Genomic DNA, 22091 nt, shown 5'->3' with positions numbered 1-22091 from the left:
AGGCTGAACTCTTTCTCCTTTTCAGGGGAATGCTGCCATTTCCACTTGAAATTCCTGTACTCTAGTTCTGGTGTTTGTACTGCTGTTGGCATCAGCTTTCCTATACTCCCATTATTCTTCAAAGGCCTTATTCTCCAGTCACTGACTTCATGGAAACTTTTTGAGTATACTACTGACCTTTCCACATGATTCCTTCCTGTCCTTTTCTGTCAATGAACATTCCATATATGATGGGTCAACTGACAGATCTCTCTCAAGGGCATACTGAATTGGGAAGTCAGTGAAGCTATACCAGTGTGAAGAGAAAAGGGTAGAAGAAAATCATGGCCTGTTTTTATTGTTACACAATGTGGTGTCAAGTTTAGGATCACAATGAGCTCATCCTGCACTAGGAAGCTGAATTGTTGTAACTTGTTTTCTGGAACAGGGATGTTTGAACCCATGCATGTTTCATTGCAGACCAGATGGAACTATCTCCATCATTGTTTCAGGAGGTGTGATTAGGATTTACTGGAGCAACAGTTCAGTTTCCTGTTTCCCAAAATAGCTTCTAGCTAAGTTCAGATTTGAACTACCAGACGTGTAGAATGTGGGGGAGTGAGGGGGTTTGAATGTAGAAGTGTTCAGAGCATTGATAGAGGAAGATTTTACTCTGAGTCTGTTTCTAGATTTCACTCTATCTGTTTACAAATCCAGAGAATCCAGAGCATAGCTGCTCTTATTGTGGGCCAAAGTGACAACCAGAGACAGGCCTGCACTGGGAGTGCTGTGAGGCTATACTGTCCTTTGTTTTTAATATAAATCACTCTGCCTCATATTATTAATATTATAGTCCTGCCAAGACAACAGCTCAGACAGCAAGGCCTAGTCATTCTCCATATAAAACTCCAATCCCATTGACTTCCGTAAGATTCCTCACAGAATGATGATGAAGAGTGTTTTGCATTTGAAAGCTTGTCTAGCTTTGTTCCAACTGTGTAGTTGGTCCCATAAAAGATACCCCTAACAATTCCATTCCTCATATTAGTAAGATGAGCCAGACATGACCCAGAAAGAAAGCCAAATTCCATGCTGCCATTTTTTTTATCTTGAAGTCCTAATACCCTATTCAGTGCCAAGACTTGCACTTAGAGATGACTGATTATATTGCAAAACTTTCCACTTGTCCCTCGAGTGACCTGCCTGGACCTAGTTGTGGTATCAGACCTACTTTTCATCACTGTCCCTAAAGCCAAAACCAAAACCCTCTGCATTCCTCCACACTGAACACTTAATATCGATAATGATCAATAAACAGTAGATCATTGGGATGAGAGACCAAAGCTACAAACAGGAGTACCATCCATTGAGGAGCTCACCGCAGTGTTGTTACATCACTAAACACTGCACTGGTGTTAAATGTACCGCTGACCCTCTGTCAGCTCTTTCCTAGTTAAAAGCATAGATGGAGAGTGAATGGCAGAGGGGCACAGGAGCTCTGTCTCCACAGTGAGAGGTCAGGAAGTGGGAAGGGAACTGACACTGGACCTACCCTAACTTCTAGCTCCTACAAACACTGGTGGAGAAGTAGAATAAATCCTCCAGCCAGTAACCTTTTGGGCAATGTTCTTTATATAAAAACTGACTAATTCCTTCATTACTTAAAAACAAAAGCAGTAGTTCCTACATAGCCATAAATAAATTTTGTAGCAAACCGCACAGAGAAATTAATCATGTCAACATGGCTATTAGGAGGGTGCATCTGTGTCATGAAAAAGAGAAAATGTTAGGTAGCTTGAGTATCATTGCACCCACCGTTTTTTTTCTGCAGTTTAATCGGAGGCATCAGCATATAAATTCAGAAGGGCAGACTGGCCAATCATGTCATCATTTTATTAAATTGGTTACTACTGGCTGATGTCTGGGTTTGCTTCTAGTTACTTTATCTTTTTCACCAATATTTCACTTTAGTAATTCCAAAACTGCCAGAAAGAGTGTTTTGAACCCTTTTGTATAATAGTATGTATTATCATAAAATTATCTTTTTAATTCTGCTGTACATTATAGTTTTATCTTGAATTAAACCATATTTTTCTTTTTCTCCTTTTTAGCATCATAGACAAAGAAGTGTCATTAATGGCAGAAATTGATAAAGTTAAAGAAGAAGCCAGTAAGTATAAAACATAATGGGGAGCTTGTGTGTTTTGGAACAGTTGAGATAATGGGTTGTTTTCATTTCTGCAGAAAAATGATATAGTACCTCATTTACTCAAATAAAGACAACATTGATTATAAGATGACCCCCTCCCTCCCCCCCCAGTAATTAGATTGTATATATGAAAAATTTATAAATTTGTTATATAGTTTTCCAGGTATAGAATCTAATTACTGTGTTGGAGGTTTGCCTTGAATTTTCCCCCTCCTACTGCTACAGGAGGGGAAATAAATGTGGGGAGTCTGGTAGCCCCCTTTGCTCTCTGCTTCCCCTCAGCAGCCACTTCTTACATCAGACTCTGCTCTTCATGAGCACACAGAAATGAGAAGCAATTTTAAAAGCAATGACCTTGAAATTAAACATGCCTGTAGCAATTTGCATATAGAACCCATACACTTAGTTCATTAGAATTGTTGTGTGCTACTTTTTTTTTTAACTGCTGCAGGTTGTAGCACAGGTACTCCATAAACACACTTTTAGGCAGCATTTTGGTACCTACTTATATATACTACAACTGGACATGTCTACACAAGACGTTCACTTTGGAGCTGACTAATTAGCTATGCAGTAAAACATCACCATCTACACATGCAGTTAACTAACACCGCCACACAATAGTACTGCCAGACACAAGTACTATCCTACAGTGGAAGTACTATCCTACAACGGATTTATTTACTCTACCACGATGTACGTGTAGATGCTGATGGGGCTGGCTGGAGCACGAGGGTGCTACAATGTGGGGGCTGCCTGCCAGCAAGCCCCATTCTGCAGTACCCTCGTGCCCCAGCCAGCCCTTCCACAGCACATTGATCCGGGTTGGAGCAGCCCCGGACTGACAGGCTAACCCCTTTGGGCCCCCTTCCAGCTGGGGCTGCACTGCCCTGGCTCAACATGTTTGGTCTCAGGCATACATGCAAACATGGCACCCAGGGGCAATGAACTCCAGCATGAACTGCACCAGCATTGATTACATCACATTAATTATACATATAGATGTGCTCACTGTGCATGAAATTAGTCCAAAGCCAAAGACTTGGAATTTACCATATAGTTTATTGGATTGGGTCCTAGCAGAATCAACAGCATTTCAAGCCATGGTGACCCCACAGTTCAGAACTGCTTAGTTTTTGTGTTTAGTGCAGATACCCCCCACAAAAGCTCCATGGGCTAATTGGCCCCCGCTCATGACTGGAACCATATATTTAATTCAGATGGGCTATAGTAACCTAGCTTTGTGGTAGGTTCCCATCACCATGCTGCCCAACATGGAACCATAGTCCTGCTTAGTGTTTGCTGCATTTAATCAACTTCATAGCTGGATTCCATTGGTGAGCGCAGCAAAGCGAGCGGTGACCCCCAGCAGAGGGTGGCAGTGGCCAATCTTAGGGGGGGCACATACCCCCCATTCCCTCCCCTACCAGTTGCCTATGGAGTCACCACTGATGCCAATAGCTGGCTTGCAAGACTGGATTCTACACAGTGTAAACACATTGCATTGTGGAACAAGCAACTAACCAGCATCACACAGGATTGTAGAGGAGAGAGAAATGTTGGATAAGCAAAGGCAAAAACATTTTTTTGAAGATTTTGATGGGATTTGTAAGGGCTCTGGGGAACAGACAGAATCTTAGTTTTTAAAATGTGGTTCTCTTCTGAAAAGCAATTATGAATTATTCAACAGACCTGCCTCCTGTGCATATTCTGAAAAGTCTACAGATTTTGATGAGAAAAATATTTTTTGTTACCTCTATCTCTTAGTAGTATGCAGAGCCAACACATGTAAGATGGGGAGAGCTGGAATCTCCTTCAAGTACTTGCCTACGTAAACACTCTCACTTCTGGGTGTGTCCCACACTCTGAGCTGCTATTCGACACGTTTTGCTTTACCAATATGCTTAATGGCTGTGTCTAGACAAGTGTGGCTGTGCAGTATGTGGCACCACATACCGCACATTCAGGTGTTTCCCACGCTGCTGCCTTGCAGCGTGGGGGGGAGGGGTTTGACCCCAGGAAATTCTGGGGTCAAAAAAAGCTGTACAGAGAAAAAGCGGGGCAGCACACATGGCTGCAGTGCGCACTGCCCAAAACCAGAGCCTGGCCTGCTAGAGCCATGCTCTAGCTGCTGACTGGCTCCAACTGCAGGAGTGCCACAGTTGCAGCTTCCCTAGCCCCCAGGACTCCAGGTAAGGCTGTTGGGGCCAGCATAGTTGCTGATCCCAGCCTTCCCTACCCCACCTGGGTAACCTGCTGTGGGGCAGAGGGTGCATAGCATGAGTGTTCCCCAGGGACAAAGTGTGTTGCTGCTTCTTGTCTCTGGGGAACCAAATATCCACACTTGTCTGGACGCAGTCAATGTGCCCTTAATGGAAGAGGCAACAAAAATATTTTTATCATCAAAATCTGTAGATGCATCTGCAGCTTCAGAATATCATCAAAATCGGTAGATGCATCTGGAGGTAGATCTGCATTTAGGAAGCAGATCTGCTAAATAAAAAGACACTATATTCACAGTCACTTTTCAGAAGAAAACCATATTTTAAAAACTGAGATTCTGTCCATTTTGCAGAGTCCTTCTCTTCCTTGTGCCCTCTAAAACATGGGGATAAAAGTGTTTACACCCTTGGTTTCTCTCAACTGCCTGGCTAGAGATCGAGCATTCTTTTCTTTCTGTTCCTTGTAGCTCCGACCCACCCTGGTCTACTTACCCCTCTCAGCATCTTCACTATCTTGGAAAAAGTTTTCTGAGAATTTTTTTACCCCTCTATTCTTTTTCTGTTTTCTTTGAACAGGTTAGACTGTAGCTCTTAAGCTCTGACTTGGCACCTGCCCTCACCTTTGGTGGTGCCAAGCCACAAAGCACTGCCATGATGTAGATGACAGTTCTAAAAATAACAATAATTATAAAACTAATATTTTTTCAGTGGAACAGATACTTTTCCTACACTTAGATAATGGCTTTGCCCAAAACCCATCTTTTTTCAGGCTTCAGACTGTGTCCTTCATGCAGCAGCCTCATTCTTCCAATAGCCATACAAAATGTCTTTTTTGTTTAGGAAGAGAACATATCCCTGAAATTTGCTCTGTTTGCCATTTATCTGGAATGCACAAGGCAAAAGAACAAGTTTCAGTGATTTCTCCTGGTTAAATCCCTGGGTTTCATGTCAGACCCAAAATTGAAGAGTTTGGCTCAGTACTGTACTCCACCTAGCACCATGAAGGCCATCTTTGCACTCAATGCTGAAGGGACTAACAACGCATACAGACTTGTTCAAAACCTAGAAGCAGCTTACAAAACAGAGACAGTGTAAATTGCTCTCTTTGTTGCAGAATCCAGGTGTGATAATCCTTTACCTCCTAAGAGATGTAGTGAAGGAAAGAAAAACATGGAGCCTTGGTCTGAAAGAGTGACAGCAGAAATCCACATAGACATGGGAACACAGACACCAACATTGCAGTCATCCCCAAGACTTGTTGGCATTGCAGAATTATAGCAAAGGCCTAGAAGGGCCTGGAACCTGACATGTCAGCAAGTTGGGGTGTAAGACTCCAAAGAACTATGAGTTATGTTCTGCCTCCCTTTAGAAGCATGATTCTTCAGCTCTCCTGTAGGGGATATACCAGTGCTGATGGACTTACCAGCACCTGATCTACCTATATCGGTGATTCTCAAGTGGGGTTAGGAGTGCTGCAAGACACTTTCAAGGATGGCAGCACCCCCACCACAGCCAGGTGAAACTGCCCCACGTCCCTCTGCATTCAAGAGACACACGCATGGCCAGACCAGGAAGGCATGGCTTCTTCACTACCTCTGGCAGAACCTCCTTGCCCCTTGGCAGTGATCAAGTCTGCCTCATAGAGCCACACTATCTTCTACAGCCAGATTACCTCTTATCTCTGCCATTGAGGTAAGAATACATGTAGAAAAAGAACAATAGCATTCCAAGCAGTTAACAAACCAGGTGCTGTGGGGCAGTGGCTACTAGTCTACCCTCCCATGCCAATATGGTCACTCAGCAGCCTTCAACTCAGAGGGACTATAATCAGTGTCCCCAGCTTATCCCAAGAGACATTTTGGATTCTGCCTGGATTGCCATGAGTGGTTGAGTACAAAGTCTGGAACACGAGATTCCCAAGATCCCTCTTCCTCTGGGGTGGCTGCAATCCAGTCTGTATGCTATCCATCAGAGGACATAGTGGGTTTATAAGAATTAATGAGGCCAGTTGCTTATGCTGTCAGACTCTCATTGGAGAGAGGTGTCAGAGCAGCTACCCTCCCTGGTGAACAAATAGAATTTTATTAGTAGATGTTTAGGATTGTGAATCCAAAAAGATGACAAAACCAGTAGGGAAATACAAATCGCCCGAGTGAGGGACTAACCTTAAAGAGATGTGGGTGAGGAGGGGAAGGCAACTAGGTTACAGAAAATATAGTGTTAGCCAACTAAGCCTGGGGGTGGGGAAAGGGGAGGGAGGGGGTTTGCGATGCTGAGAGAGAAAGAAGATAGATACACACAAACCCATACAATGGTCTGCAATGGTGGAGGAAGTAGGTCGAACGAAGTGTCTCAGTCCATATAGAGGCTCATCGCGGGGATCCTCTTCAGGTGGAGCGGGGTGGTCCATTGCTGAAGATTCCTCTCAAAGTGAAGTCCATCTGGTGCAGAGGGGGGTTCAGGTGGTCCCCTCTGGGTCCGGTCCGGTGGTGGTTCGTCTGGTGGGGTTAGAGTACTGGCGGTGGCCCGTGATGTGCTCCATGTAGATATCATGGGACCAGCAGATGGTGTTGGACACCATGAGGCAGCACATCAGCTTGGTATAGCAGCAGGAGACCCAGCAGGCATGCAGGACGCTCTCCTTGCTGGGGTCCCAGGCTCCAAGCATTCCCACGATGAGTGCGCCGACCGTCACGTTGTAGCCGCGGCCCCTCAGGATGTCAACCAGCAGGGAGTACTTCTCCTGTTTGCAAGCCTGGGCGTCGGTGAAGACTTGGCGCCAGTTCTTGAAGGGGATGGTCATATCCACAATCATGACCTTCTTGGCCCCTTCATTGGTGATCACGATGTCAGGTCACATCTGGCTCTCGCAGCCCAGGATGATGCGGTTCACAGAGATCTCCCCTGCTGCAGCCAGGATGGCCTTCACCAGGTGGTCCTGGACAGCCTTGTGGCAGAGATGCCAGGCTCTGGCATGCAGCCTGCAGCTGCACAGCACGTGGGGGAGGGTCTCTACCAGGTAGCCGCACCGTCGGCACCTCATGCCAGTGGCCGAACCGGGCAGCCTCATTCAGAGGCAGGCAGTTGAGGCAGGCACGGTGGAGGAAGCGCCAGTCCACAAAGCGCATGAAGCTCCCACTGGGCCTGAAGTGGTTGCTGGAGTTCCACTTTGAGGTGACGTCAGAAACCTTGCCCTGGTCGGGTTTGGCCCTCAGGTTGCAAGCGCACTTGTTTCAGATGGTGTCCTTCAGGAACCACTCCAGGAAGGTCCTCGCGTGGGGCATCACGGTGACGCAGTTGCAAGGAGCTAGTGGGGCTAGTTGCAGGGAGACTCCCAGCTCCCAGCACTCCTCGGTCCAGGTTCAGGTCCAGGCGCAGCTGATGCACTTCCCAAGGTGGCATGTGGCGTTGTGGGCTCGGCTCCACAGTGAGGCAAAGTCCCCACTGTCTCTGCTGAATTTGCCCTCCAGCGAGCCACTGAAGAAGGTGGACAAGTCACGTCCAGTTGGCTGCCTCGCAGTCCTCTTGCGGGTGGTCTACTTGAGGGCACTGGCAGTGATGATACTTACCGTGGGGTCTGAGCAGGTCAGGAGGCAGAAGGCGTGGGTGACCACCGCGGTGTCGCAGACATCTCCCGTGCGGGGGACATTGGCACCTCCCTGCCAGTAGAGGATGTACAGGATCTCATTGCTGGCCCTTAGCGGCAGGTGCACCCACTTCTTCAATAGCCGCCAGATCTTGGTGTCCACCTTCTTGAGGGGGGTCTTGGGGATCGCCACACCTCTCAGGACAAACACAACGCTGGGGATGAGGAAGGTGTTCACCGCATCTATCTTCTGCCAGGGGGCCAGCAGGGATGAGTCCAGCTTGTGGGCATCCTGCATGATCCCGTTGATGGTCTCTTCTGGTGTCTGCTTAGCCCAGTGGTCGGTGAGTGTCCCCAGGTGCCAGTAGGCCTCGCCATCGCACAGGTGCCTCATTGCCTGGTCCTGGATCGTGAGGGTGGAGTCCAGGACGCGACTCTTCTGCCTGCCATCGATGTGCAGGGAGGTGCACTTGGGGAAATTGAAGCGCAGGCCCATCCACCTGGCCACCTAAGACATCACATCCAGCATCTGCTGCAGCATCTGCTGCACCACCAGAAGGTGGTGTTGGGGGCGAGGAGAACGAGGTCGTTGCCATAGGCCAGGGCGCTCAATTTCTGGCCGTATAGGTTGAGCCCACCAGGGCCGCCTGCCATTGCTCGGAGTGGTTCCTTGGCTAGGTTGAAGATGATGGGGCTGAGGGGGCAGCCCTGTCTCACCCCCAACCGGATGGGGATCACTACGGTCTCTCCGTCGCTGGTGCGGACGGTCGTGGTACATCCGTTGTAGAGTTCTCATGCAGGACCCACAGAGCTAGTCCTTGGGAATGAGGCATTCAAGGACCACATTAATATAATTTGCAGTGTTTCCTGGGAGAGCTCTGCTAATGCAACTATGAAAGATGTGTGGATCTGGAGTTCAGGATTGTAGCCTATTCTTGAGGTCTTCTTTGAAAATGGAAATATGTCTGCAGCTGCTCAATTACCCATAGAGACCAATGTAATCACCTGTACAGCATGTTCCTGCTTCCAATTAAGTCACTGGCAAAATTCCCATTAAATTCCTACTGTCAGTGGGGCAGGATCCAAGTCCTAAATGCATCAGTAAAGACAATTCGGAAATAAACAGTCCAGACCTGATGGTATCATTGGGCTGGAAATAAATTAGCGCATTATAAATTATATATCCTAAGATGTAACATAACTGTTAGTTTTGTGCTGTGTTATTACATGACTTAGATTCTGCTTCTGCTGATTTTCTAGTGTCATGATACGTGGCTTTGGATAGGTCTTTGTCTTTATAGTGAGGCTTGTACTGTTTCTCATGGCTCTTATAAGGCTGAAAACCTATGAAGTGCTTTTAGTTCTGTGTGTAAAAGTTATTACAGAAATGTAAGATGTTAATTAATATTATCTACCTTCATAACTTCCCATATAAAGGAGTATTTTACTAACAAGGATTATACCCTTTTCTCTATTTCCATATTTATACCATTAGAATTATACTATTTCTATAGGCACTGGGTCAGACTCCCAGATCTGGTCACTATAACTATGTATGAAAACATACATGTGTGTGAACCACATGATACAGTGGAGTTTAAATGCACAGTTTGGGCATTCATTCTGGAAAATTTGGTCCTGCACCTGCAATACTGGCATTATTTTAAAAAAAACTTCAGCAAGTAACAAAGCATAGCCAAGGAGATCACTAAAAACACCTGTAATATAGTGCTTGCTCATGTATCAGAGATTCAGTTGATGACAGAGTTGGAAGCTATATTCTGTCTTCTTTCAGGCAGAATTAAAGAACAGGTAGGGAGCAAAGCAAAAGGCTACCACAGAACATAAATAGCACTTTGCACTTGTAAAGGGTTTACCATGTGAGGATCACAATGCTTTTCAGAAATGTTAGTAGATTAAGTAATGTAAACCCACAGTCAGATATGGTAATATTACTTTCATTTTAAAGATGATATAACTAAAGCACAAAGAAGGATAAGGAGCTTGCCAAGATCACTCAGGAAATCTGTAATAAAGTGAGGCAGAAAAATTAGGAGGCATTGAAGTTAATTGTAAATGGAATGACAATTTAATCAGCTGAGGACCTCTCCAAGGTTACTTGACTACTGTTCCTGTGCTTTAACCAAAACACTGCTGTTGTTATTCTTTTGCATTTATTGGGCCATTGTCTGCATCAGGGCTTTCCAACTTCTAAGTCCCTGAGAGCCACGCCAGCAGGGGCCTCACTCACACTGCACAGTCTCTATCAGGGAAGAGACATGGGTGATTGGGCTGCGTGCTGCATGGACACTTCGCCAGCTCCCTGCTGCATCACATGCCCATGTGGGCACCCTTCCCCATGCAACCCCAATCCCCCTCCCATGCACCCTGTGTACAACCTAGAACTGACCTTCAGCTCTCTGTGCACCATGCCACACTGCCCCATCCTCTCTGGAGGAGGGAGAAAGCAGCAGCTGGAGGAAGCAGGGTGAACCCTGAGGCTCTGGATGCTGTTGCAGCCAGAGTCATGGGGGGAACAGCAGCCAAGCAGGAGCCTGAGGGTCACAATTTAACCCCTCGTGGGCTGCATGTGGGCTGCTAGTTAGACAATCCCAATCTACATTACAGAATCTGCTGATGCAGTAGCAGTAGCACTAAGGCAGCTGGGTGCTCTGTTGAGGACTTAGCTCTGCCATTCATTTTTCTGCCACCAGTTCCTTTGAACAACAAAAACCACCAGTAGGTAACAGAGCTGCATCTGCACTGAGGATTTTTTTCCACCTTTACCTGCCATAGCTTTGCCAGCAGGACTTTGCAATATAGACAGGAGCTAAGATAGAACCTCCCCTCTCCTCTCATAAAGGCAAACCCACCATTTCCCAGCTGCTGGGTGAGATATTACATTTATATGGACCTTTGTTGGTTAACTAACTGTAAATTTAATTAGCTAACAAAATATGCTCATTATATATTTCTAAGCATTAAGATGGCAGGCCAAATTTATTGCAGTTTATAATAAGTCTCTTTCCATATGCAAAATATAAAATATTCAGCATTTCCTTATACAGGATGTATGAGGTTTATAGTGGTGTGCCTTTAATATTTTTAATAAAAGTCCTATGCTTTTATAATACTACTTTGACATGTACAGTATAAGCGGTACATGATTGTATTGCTGAAACAGAGTAAGATGATAATCTCTACTTGAAAGCAAAACAATAACTCCTGTGAATTAAACATAAACTATATATAAGCATACTTCTTTCACAAGGGAATAAAATGGTCCCATATAAGTAAAATATACTGTGCACCCAGATAAATTGTTATTGGCTAGCACACTGCTGCTTTTTACATTTCAGCTGAGCCCTCTGTGCTTTTGGTGTTCAGAAATAAAGCATAGGAAATAGCTCAAAAAGCCTAGAGAGCACCTGGTTGTCTAACTGGTGAAGAGCTGATTGAACCTTGATTTTCTAACAACATCTCAGTTTTGGATTGTCTTAACACTAGGCAGTTAGGTTAAATGTACTGATTGGGCTTCTTATGTAAAAACAATGTCATGTAGATAGAAATGCATTAGGTATATGGTGCGCTATGTTGTATATCTTCTACCTGTTGATGTACATACAGTATTTATAAATAATTATAAAGTATTTATGATTCTAACACTGATGTGTTTTTCATTTTGTCTGGCAGTGGAAATCTTGAATGCTCGTCAGAAAAAAGCTGAAGAGCTGAAAAGACTGACAGACCTAGCAAGTCAGATGGCTGAGGCACAGCTATCTGAACTACGGGCTGAAATTAAGGTTAGTCTGTGAAGCCCCTTCTTCCATTTGAATATGTTGCCTCTACATAGATACTGATCATATGCTACCAACCTAAGTTTGGGTCCATGTTATAAATATATAGGCTCACAAGGCAGCTGGCTTTCTAGAGACTTGGCGGAGGAGGACATATGGTCAGAGCTTCCCACAGCACTTCCAATTTATAAGCTGAAGCCAACATGGAGGAAAAGCAAACTGCACCCCATTAAAAGGTGTTGCGCTGGCTTTTGTGGTTTGTGTGGCTCAGTACTGTCAGTGCCAGTATTATGTCTGCAAGCTTAAAGTCCAAATAACCCCCTTCATTCTGATGAATGATACAAGTGTCTCTTCTCAAGTATCAAATTGAACCTTCAGTCAGGTGCCTCTTTTACAGTGCCCTAAAGAACCAGCTCAGGCTGAAGATGACTGACAAAATATATCACAGAAACACAGGTCTGCTGACTAATTAGAATAATAGAATCATAGAAAATTAGGATTGGAAGGGACCTCAAGAGGTAATCCAGTCCAAACTCCTGCTCAAAGCAGGACAATCCCCAACTAGATCATTTCAGTCAGGGCTTTGTTAACTGGACCTTAAAAACTTCCAAGGATGGAAATTATACCACCTCTCCAGGTAACCTGTTCCAGCACTTCACCACCCTCCTAGTGAGAAAGTTTTTCCTAATATCCAACCTAAACTTCCCTTGCCGCAAGTAGAGACCATTGCTCCTTCTTCTGTCATCTACCACCACTGAGGACAGTCTAGCTCCATCCTCTGTCGAGCCCCCTTCAGGTAGTTGAAGGCTGCTATCAAATCCCCCCTCTCAGTCTTCTCTTCTGTGGACTAAATAAGTCCAGTTCCCTCAGCCTCTCATAAGACACGTGCCCCAGCCCCCTATTTTTGTTGCCCTCGGCTGAACTCTCTCCAACTTGTCTACTTCCTTTCTGTAGTGGGAGGCCCAAAGCTGGACACAATACTCCAGTTGTGGCCTCCCCAGTGCAAAACAGAGAGGAAGAATCACTTCTCTCAATCTGCTGGCAGCGCTCCTACTGATGCAGCCCAGTATGCTGTTAGCCTTCTTAGCAACAAGGGCACACTGCTGACTCATATCCAGGGGAATCTTGTGCTGCTGGGAGGGGAGGGGACGGGATGGGCCAGGTCGTGCTGGCTCCGTGCCACGCCACCTGGGTCCTGGCCTTGCAGCTGGGAACTGCATGATGCCAGGAAGGGATGGGATGGGCTCAGCTGGCTCCGAGCTACGCTGTGCGGGTCCTGGCCTTGCAGCTAGGAACTGAATGCTGCCAGGATGGGATGGGCCAGGCTGCAAGGCTGGGATCCACACAGCATGGCACAACATGGAGCCACACTGACCTGGCCCAGCCTGTCCTGGCCCATCCCAGCAGCACACAGTTCCCCACTTCATGGCCAGGACCCCCATCCCCCACCCATTCTTACCCAAATTTCAACTCTCGGATGATTGGGTGCTGGGGAACAGCCACAGGGTCACCAGGGCAGAAGCCTTTGCTAGCCAGAAGCTTCCAGTCTTTAGAAGCTTCTGGAGGTAGGAGCGGAGTGGGGTGGGGTGGGTCAGGTTGGAGTTGGGTTGGTTGCATTGCAACCAGAGCCCAAGCTGGTTGCTCCTGTAGCTGATGGCTTGTGCTGCTGGCAGCTCCTATGCCTTGCTGGCTTTCAGACAGGCAGCCACCAGCAGGTAATAATTGTCTCCATTTTAAAGAGGCCCCATGGGCCAGATAGAATGGACTGGCAGGCTGGATTCGGCCCATGGGCCATATTTTGCCGTCCTCTGGTGTAGCTCCATCTTCTTTGGAACCACCCTTCAGGTAATTAAAACCTGCTATCCAATCCCCCATCAGTCTTCTCTTCTGCAGACTAAATAAGCCCATTTCCTTCAGCCTCTCCTCATAAATCATGTGCCCAGGCCCCAAATTATTTTCATTGCCCTCTGCTGGACTCTCTCCAAATTGCCTACATCCTTTCTATAGTGGGGGGCCCAAAACTGGATGCAGTACTCCAGACGTGGCCTCAGCAGTGAAGAACAGAGCGGAATAATTACTTCCCTTGATCTGCTGGTAATACTCCTAATGCAGCCCAGTATGCTATTAGCCTTCTTGGCTACAAGGGCATGCTGCTGACTCATATCCAGCTTATTGTCACTGTAACCTCCAGGTCCTTTTCTGCAGAGTTGCTGCTTAGCCAGTCAGTCCCCAGCCTGTAGTAGTGCATGGGAGTCTTCCATCCTAAGTGTAGGACTTTGCACTTGTCCTCATGGGATTTCTTTTTGCCAAATCCTCCAGTGTGTCTAGGTCTCTCTGAATCCTAGCCCTATCCTTCAGTGCATCTGCTATGCCCCCCAGCTTGGTATCATCCACAGACTTGCTTAGGGTGCAATCCATCCCACCTTCTAGATTGTTAATGAACGTATAGAACAAAACCAACCCCAGGCCCGACCCCTGGGGCACTTCACTTAATACCAGCTGCCAACTAGACACTGAGCCATTGATTACTACCCATTGAGCCCAACAATCCGGCCAGCTTTCTGTCCACCTTACAGTCCATTCATCCAACCCATATTTCCTCAGCTTGCTTGTAAGAATGCTGTGGGACACGGTATCAAAAGCCTTGCTAAAATCAAAGCATATCACATCTGCTGATTTCCCCACATCCACAGAGCCAGTTATCTCCTAGAAGACAATCAGGTTGGTCAGGCATGACTTGCCCTTGGTAAATCCATGCTGACTGTTCCTAATCACCTTCTTCTCCTCCAAGTGCTTGGAAATGGATTCTTTGAGGACCTGCTCCATGATTTTTCCAGGGACTGAAGTGACGCTGATTGGTGTGTAGTTCCCTGAATTCCCCTTGTTATCTTTCTTAGAGGTGGGCACTATGTTTGCCCTTTTCTAATCATTTGGGACCTTCTCCAGTTGCCACAAGTTTTCAAAGATAATGGCCAGTGGTTCTGTAGTCACATCAGCCAACTCCCTCACCACCCTCAGATGCGTGCATCCAATCCCATGCACTTGTACACGTCCAGCTTTTCTATATAGTCCCTAACCTGTTCTTTCACCACTGAAGGCTGCTCACCTTCTCCCAAAACTGTGCTGCCAGGTGCAGTGGTCTGGGAGTGAAGACTGAGGTAAAAAAGACATTAAGTACTTCAGCCTTTTCCTTATCATCTGTCACTAGGTTGCCTCCCCTATTCAATAAGAGACCCTGACCTTTCTCTTGTTGCTAACATACCTGTAGAAACCCTTCTTGTTACTCTTGGCGTCCCTTGCTAGCTACAACTCCATTTGCGCTTTGGCCTTCCTGATTTCAGCCCTGCATGACTGAGCAATATTCTTATATTCCTCCCTAGTCATCTTTCCAAGCTTTCACTTCTTGTTAGCTTCCCTTTTTGTGTTTAAACTCACCAAAGAGTCTTCTGCTAAGCCAGGCTGGTGGCCTGCCATATTTGCTACTCTTCCTCCACATTGGGATAGCTTGTTCCTGCACCCTCAGTAAGGGCTCTTTAAAGTACAGCCAGCTCTCCTGGACTCCTTTCCCCCTCAGACTGGCCTCCCAGGGGATCCTGCCCATCAGTCCCCTGAGTGAGTCAGAGTCTGCTTTTCTGAAGTCCAGGGTCTTTACTCTGCTGCTCTCTATCCTTCCTTTCCTCAGGATCCTGAACTCGTTCATCTCGTGGTCACTGCTGCCCAAGTTGCCATCCACTTCTACATCCCTAACCAATTCTTCCCTGTTTGTGAGCTGCAGATCAAGAAGAGCCCGTCCCTAGTTCTTCCCAGGAGCAATAAACTCCTGTGCAAACTGTGCCAAAGTTCATTTAGCCACACTAATTGTCCTGTGAGCGCGTTCAAAAAATCTTTTGGGCACTGAAATTCGTGGCTGACTGACCTAACAAAATCATCAGGGCCATTTAGATCTAATTCTCATCTACCTTGAAGCCCTATGACACTGCTGTGGTAGTTTAAGGGGGCTTTCAAGTGGGTTCATATTGCAGTGTAGTTTATACCTACTTTAGGGTCTTACACTGCCAGCACTTAATACAGGGTAGGAAAATACTCCCGTTTTACCTACTCAGATTCTGCTCAGACAGCCTGCCTTGCCTATTCATGGCACAACAGATGGCTGAGGCTTTAAAGTGATTTCAGGATAATGAACTCAGGATTCAGGATAATGACTTTTCCCCCTCAAAATAATACTTTTGGGATTCTTTAAAATAGAAGTCAATGTTATTTGCACTATATTTTGTAGCACTTTGTGAGTGAACGCAAATATGATGAAGAACTGGGTAGGTCTGCCCGATTCACCTGTGACATAGAACAGCTGAAGACCCAAATTCAGCAATGCGGAGAAAGTAAGTTCGAGTGATTTTAAACACTGTGTGAATATAGTGAATATTTGACTTTTGTGTGCTAGACTCAGTACTGCCATAAGAGGGAGCAAGTCCACTGATTTCATACATTTGTACTGGTTTTTGTAGGGACTGAATTTGACTTAAGGTGTTTGTCTTTCCAATCATCCTTGTACAGATTAGCTGAGAAACTTGCCTCTATTTTCTGCTTTAAATGTCAGTCTCTCATGCAAAATTTGAACTCTTTTATTTCCTACTATATTTCATAATGGCTTGTAGATTTTTTTTAAAACAGCTTCAATGGTTTCTCCCACCATAAAAAATGAATAAATAATAAAAATTGCCTCAGCACTCATGAGCAAACAACAACATAATAATGAATCCATGTGTTCTTGGGAGAGAACAATTTCTAGCTTCAGGTTTTGAAGGTGTTGTTATAAATAGCAAGAACAAAACTTAAAATCTGCCAGAATGAATCTCGTGTTTACATGGCCTAAGGACTGTCTCCCTCGAGTCACAGTTTAATTCATTAGACCATAGGAATTACTATTGCAGAACAGTGTGAGGGTCCATCTAACCCAGAATCCTGTCTGCTGCCAGCCAACTCAGGATGTTTCAAAGGAATGTCTAAACCACTAAATAATACATTTAATTGTTCATATGACCTCATAGTAATTATCACATGCCCTAAAGCTTCAAGACTTGAAAGTTTTTAAATATCATCCTAACCAGAGAAGCTGCAGCTCCTGTTGATATAAGCGTCTGTTCATTTTTTAAGATCTTACTGAACTGTTTGCTAAAATTACATCCAGCTGCAGTGAACTTCACAGGTTACTTATTTAGGGTAGTTAAGTAATATATATAGGCACCTACTCTTCTTTAAGCCCATTCGTAGTTCCATAGGAGTCATGCCAGTGCAGTCCTTAGGTGTACTGTTATTGACATGAGAAGGGATGCTGTGCATTATAGTAGCTAGGCCAGTGTTGCTCAGCTGGGGTGCCACAATAGCATTGGCTGCTGTGAGATTCTTTTAAGGGTGCTGTGCAACATTATGCCTGCTAAATGTGCAAACACTGACACGTAATTCACAAAATAAACCCAGGCAGAAGGCAGAGATTTCAAATAGGAATCCAGTGTCAAACGCATTCTGACCTGTTCTGGTCTTCCTGAGTTCTTTGCAGAAGAAAAATTGGTCTATTATCTTTCCATGCTTTTTTTTGTGTGACAAAAACAGCGTCCATATTTTTATCTTTGTGTGCTTTGACATTATTATCAATTTGGGAGCTCTTGGCCATCAGACATTACCAGGGATCACTTTCCATAGTAAAATAATGAATTAAATTAGTTTTTGAAATGGGGTGCCTCCAAATTCAGAAAGGTTATGTGGTGGGGGATCTTGAATTTAAAAAGGTTAAGAACCACTGAATTAGGCACTGCTCTGGCAGTCTGTACTGTGTTCTAACCTCACCTGCCCCTCATTTGCAGACTGACCTTGGGTAAGGGTTCTCTAAAGTACAGCCATCTTTCCTGGACTCCTTGCCTCCTCAGACTGGACTCCCAGGGGGTCCTACCCATCAGTTCCCTGAGGGAGTCAAAGTCGCTTTTCTGAAGTCCAGGGTCCTTACTCTGCTGCTCTCCATCCTTCCTTTCCTTCTACTTCTAGTCTAGTTTTCTTCCTTCCAGTCTACTTCTCTGTGGACAAGCAGAAGAGGTAATCCAAAGTTTGGACAAAGGAAGGATGTTATGACTTTTTAGCATGAAAGGAGTGACAGGAAATCAGTGGGACTTACTGTACGTTCACAGGTATGCCACATCAGGGTTGTGAAATGTCGTGAGTTGAAATCACACCTCCAGTAATATTTTTGCAACATAGCTCATGTTTATTGTACTTTTTTTTTTAATTGTCTTAAGGAAAGATGTCTTTTCTGTCACTAGGCAAAGAGCATGCTTCATGGTAGCAGCTAGATGCCCACACTGGTTTCCGCAGTAGCCTAGCCGGCCTGCTGTGGAAAGAACAGCTGAGTAGCATTCAGTGATCTCATGCTCCCTGGGCATGAAAAAAATACCTGGTTTCTTTTGCTTTTGAGGCATATGTTCAAACATAGTGTGTTCCTATTAAGAGAAAAGGAACAATAATGTTTTCTGATCAGAAAGCAAGGCAGAGAAAGTCAGGAACAAAAACTCTACCCACAAGTCCTGGTGACCTTTCTAGGTCTATAGACTGCTGAAGAGCGTATGAAAGTGCAGCAAGATGAGAAGTGCTGCTTTGGTTACACTTCAATGCCAGATCTGGAAGTGTTTTGAGATTCAAACTATATTAGAACCACAAAGGGAGACATGGCAAGAATAACAGAAACATGTTGAGACCAACAGTAATTCTTCAGGTAGTTGTCCAGCTACTTTGAGATATGTAGGTGGTAACCATACAGTTTCAGTGTGAAAAATGTCCATTTCACATTTGGGCCTCTAGGCTGGCAGCCTTACTAGAGAGGACAGACTGAGCTATCTGTTTGCTTCTCAAGCTGGTCTTTGCAGCCCCAACTGTTTGGGCACTACATAGTTATTTGCATGGCTGTTACTCAACTATACCTTATCCATGGATAGAGAACTTTAGCCTCAGAGGGTCCAGTTTCCATGAATGTCATATTCATTTAAATTTCTGGGCCAAAGTAAGGTCCGGGTAATACAGGTACAGCTACCATTGGCTTTGTGCAGCTCTGGGATTTACTGGTATCGCACTCTCTGCCTGTGTGCATTTCTCCCTTTGCTACCAGAAGACTTTAATTAAAACACTTTGACCCATAAAACTACAAGTATCTGACAGGACTGCAGTTTGAGGGGGAATCCTAAAGGAAATGTACAGTAAGTTTGCTCCACTTAACTGTGTACAAATTCACAGACTAAGAAGCAACAGAAAGCAGAAATTATGTATCCAGAGTTGTAGTTTTATGGTTTCAAAAGCACAAGTCTAAGGCATAAAGTTACAAATCTAACTAGTCTATCCTAGTCTTGTGCTTGTGGCAGCCATCTGAAAAGTGGTGTTTCTGAGACTAGCAGTGTAATGGAAACATCCAAAGGAAGAGATTACTTTTCACTATTTAGTATAAGAAGCTTTAAAATAACTCAGTTTTTACACATGCTCAGTATTTATATTACTCTTACGTTTTAACCAGTGCTAAAATAATTCATAAACTGGCTTCTAGTCTCTCCCTGTTAATATCACAAACAGCATAACCTCCTTCCAGCAAGACAGCCACACCAACTGATAGTTCACTGTTGATGGTGCTGTTATCTGGCAAACCTTCAGGCTACTGAACTAAGCTAAGTGGCCTTTACCACAGAGATTGCATCTGGCTACATGCAAACGCACACAGGAAAAAGCAGCCAAGTGCTCTTGTGCTGGGTAATGTGGGAGTTGGCCCATGCAGGTAGTGCAGGTACCAAAGGACTGTCAGTATCACTGCTGACACTGAGAAAGCTGGATCCTGCTGTCACTAGTAGCCAACAAAACTAACTACAAAAAGCACATAAGCTGCGTAAACCATCCTTGGTAGTGAGGTGTCCATGCTCCCTGGATGCAGTAGGCATGTGGGAGGCATAGCCTTCTAAGACAGAACTCGTATAGACTTGATTTGCCCTCACACAGTCTTCCATAGCAAGCTGCATCTCCATGTCACCATCATGCTGTTTCACAGCATTCTGTGGATATCAGTGTCTACCCCCATTACACACCAGGAACAACTAGACTGACAGAGAGGTACCTGTCCTATGAGGTACCTAGCAATAAGGATGCCTAGAAAATGACCTCCTTGCCTAGGAAATGACCTCCTTGGTGGCACGGAAGCGGAAAGGGATCTTGGACTCCTAGTGGACTCCAAGATGAACATGAGTCGGCAGTGTGATGAAGCCATCAGAAAAGCTAATGGCACTTGATCATGCATCAACAGATGCATGACGAATAGATCCAAAGAGGTGATACTTCCCCTCTATTGGGCGCTGGTCAGACCGCAGTTGGAGTACTGCGTGCAATTCTGGGCACCGCACTTCAAGAGGGATGCGGATAACCTGGAGAGGGTCCAGAGAAGGGCCACTCGTATGGTTAAGGGCTTGCAGGCCAAGCCCTACGAGGAGAGACTAGAGAACCTGGACCTTTTCAGCCTCCGCAAGAGAAGGTTGAGAGGCGACCTTGTGGCTGCCTATAAGTTCATCACGGGGGCACAGAAGGGAATTGATGAGGTTTTATTCACCAATTTTATTCACCCGGGGGTTACAAGAAATAATGGCCACAAGCTAGCAGAGAGCAGATTTAGACTGGACATTAGGAAGAACTTCTTCACAGTTAGAGTGGCCAAGGTCTGGAACGGGCTCCCAAGGGAGGTGGTGCTCTCCCCTACCCTGGGGGTCTTCAAGAGGAGGTTGGATATGCATCTAGCTGGGGTCATCTAGACCCAGCACTCTTTCCTGCCTATGCAGGGGGTCGGACTCAATGATCTATTGAGGTCCCTTCCGACCCTAACATCTATGAATCTATGATGATGGAAGTGGAGAGTACTTAAAACTTGACAGGATTGGATCCATGTGCACATGTGTTGCCTCCTGCCCAGTGCAATCTCAGATTCCTCCTTTGGTAAGCAATGAGAGAAACCTGCAAATCACCAGTTCGGATCCAGGCCTATCCAGTCAGACGAACACAGGTGGCCAAGGAGATTCCTAGTGTTGCATACCGAGTGATTTTTCCCTTTGGAAGTGCTGTCTTTTTCTAAATGTATTAATGTATCTAACAAAATGTTGACTTGTGGGGGTTTTGAAAAGCTTTGTGAAGCATCTGCGAGATAACCCCCTGCTCAGTGCATGAATGGAATCAGTGGACTTATACCAGGGCTGGCTCTTCATCTCCAGAAGTGTCTTGTGATACCACTCACTAGACTGGTTCACAGCATAAACATGCTGCGGGCCTAACTGTTCTCAGTCATCTGAGTAACTACAGGAAGTCATCTACAGTAAGTCTGGAGTGACTACACTGAAATCCAGTGCAACTGAGATAAGAATCTGGGGTTTATATTTTCATGTTTATCTGATAACACCAAATGTTCTTGTTTTTTAGTTTCTCACCCAAAGAACAATTACTCTTCGAGAACATCATGCAATTCGGTATTGTCTTCTGTGACTTCAAATCTGTCCACTGGCAAGCAAAATACACATCCCCGAAAAGCCTCTAGTAATATGAAGAACTCTGAAAGTAAAACAGGAAGCACTAAAATGCCAATTTATGTTCCTTCCAATCCCACAGAACCCACTACACAAGTAATCCCAATGAATAAACAGGTGAGAAAAATAGCCATGAATTAAACTAGTTATAAACCTTCACAAACTCATGGAAAATGTGCACTTAAAAGTGAGTCACACAAAACCATATATTTCATGTGTGAACATACACGATACATGGAGATGGGAACTGCCATTCCAGAACAGATCAAAATCCTGCTTTTAACAATGACCAATGCCAGTTGCATCAGAGCAAAGTTTTACAAACTTCACAAGCTACCTAATTGTGCTATGAACAAATATTTGCTCCTAATTCTGGATAAGTGATCAGCTCATGCCCTGAAGCAGGATTTGGTAGACCTTGAAATTGGAATCCTACATGATTTCAATATTATTTCAAAAGCTCTCTAATTCTGTTTACTATACTATGGTATTTTTTAGCTGTTTCATTACAGGAGCACCTTATAATGTCCTTGTACTGTAGTGCTTACTCAGGTAAAGCTCTTGATAAAGTCAATCTGAGTTTTGTACAAGTAGAAATTACAGAATCAGGCAGGAAAAATATTGGTGCATTTTATACCGCCAGTGTATATATGCAACCTGCTGCCATGGCAGTCATAGAAAAAAACCCGAAACAACATTCCAAAACTGATAAAG

At 45.0% G+C, this 22091-nt stretch overlaps 1 protein-coding gene across 9 annotated transcripts in view; it reads left to right on the top strand.

The window, feature by feature from the left end:
* SPATS2L (spermatogenesis associated serine rich 2 like) overlaps positions 1–22091 on the top strand; it is a 134895-nt gene that overhangs the window by 110824 nt on the left and 1980 nt on the right. For all 9 annotated transcript variants that reach the window (XM_059727218.1, XM_019492317.2, XM_059727217.1 and 6 more), the window contains 4 exons: positions 2091–2149; positions 11690–11799; positions 16070–16172; positions 21274–21494. In XM_059727218.1, the coding sequence (XP_059583201.1) occupies positions 2091–2149; positions 11690–11799; positions 16070–16172; positions 21274–21494 (493 nt within the window). The remainder of the gene's footprint in view (positions 1–2090; positions 2150–11689; positions 11800–16069; positions 16173–21273; positions 21495–22091) is intronic.

The sequence above is a fragment of the Alligator mississippiensis genome, chromosome 4, assembly GCF_030867095.1.
Source record: "Alligator mississippiensis isolate rAllMis1 chromosome 4, rAllMis1, whole genome shotgun sequence".
Classification (NCBI taxonomy): Eukaryota; Metazoa; Chordata; order Crocodylia; family Alligatoridae; genus Alligator; species Alligator mississippiensis.
This window is presented reverse-complemented; position numbering and strand designations above follow the sequence as displayed.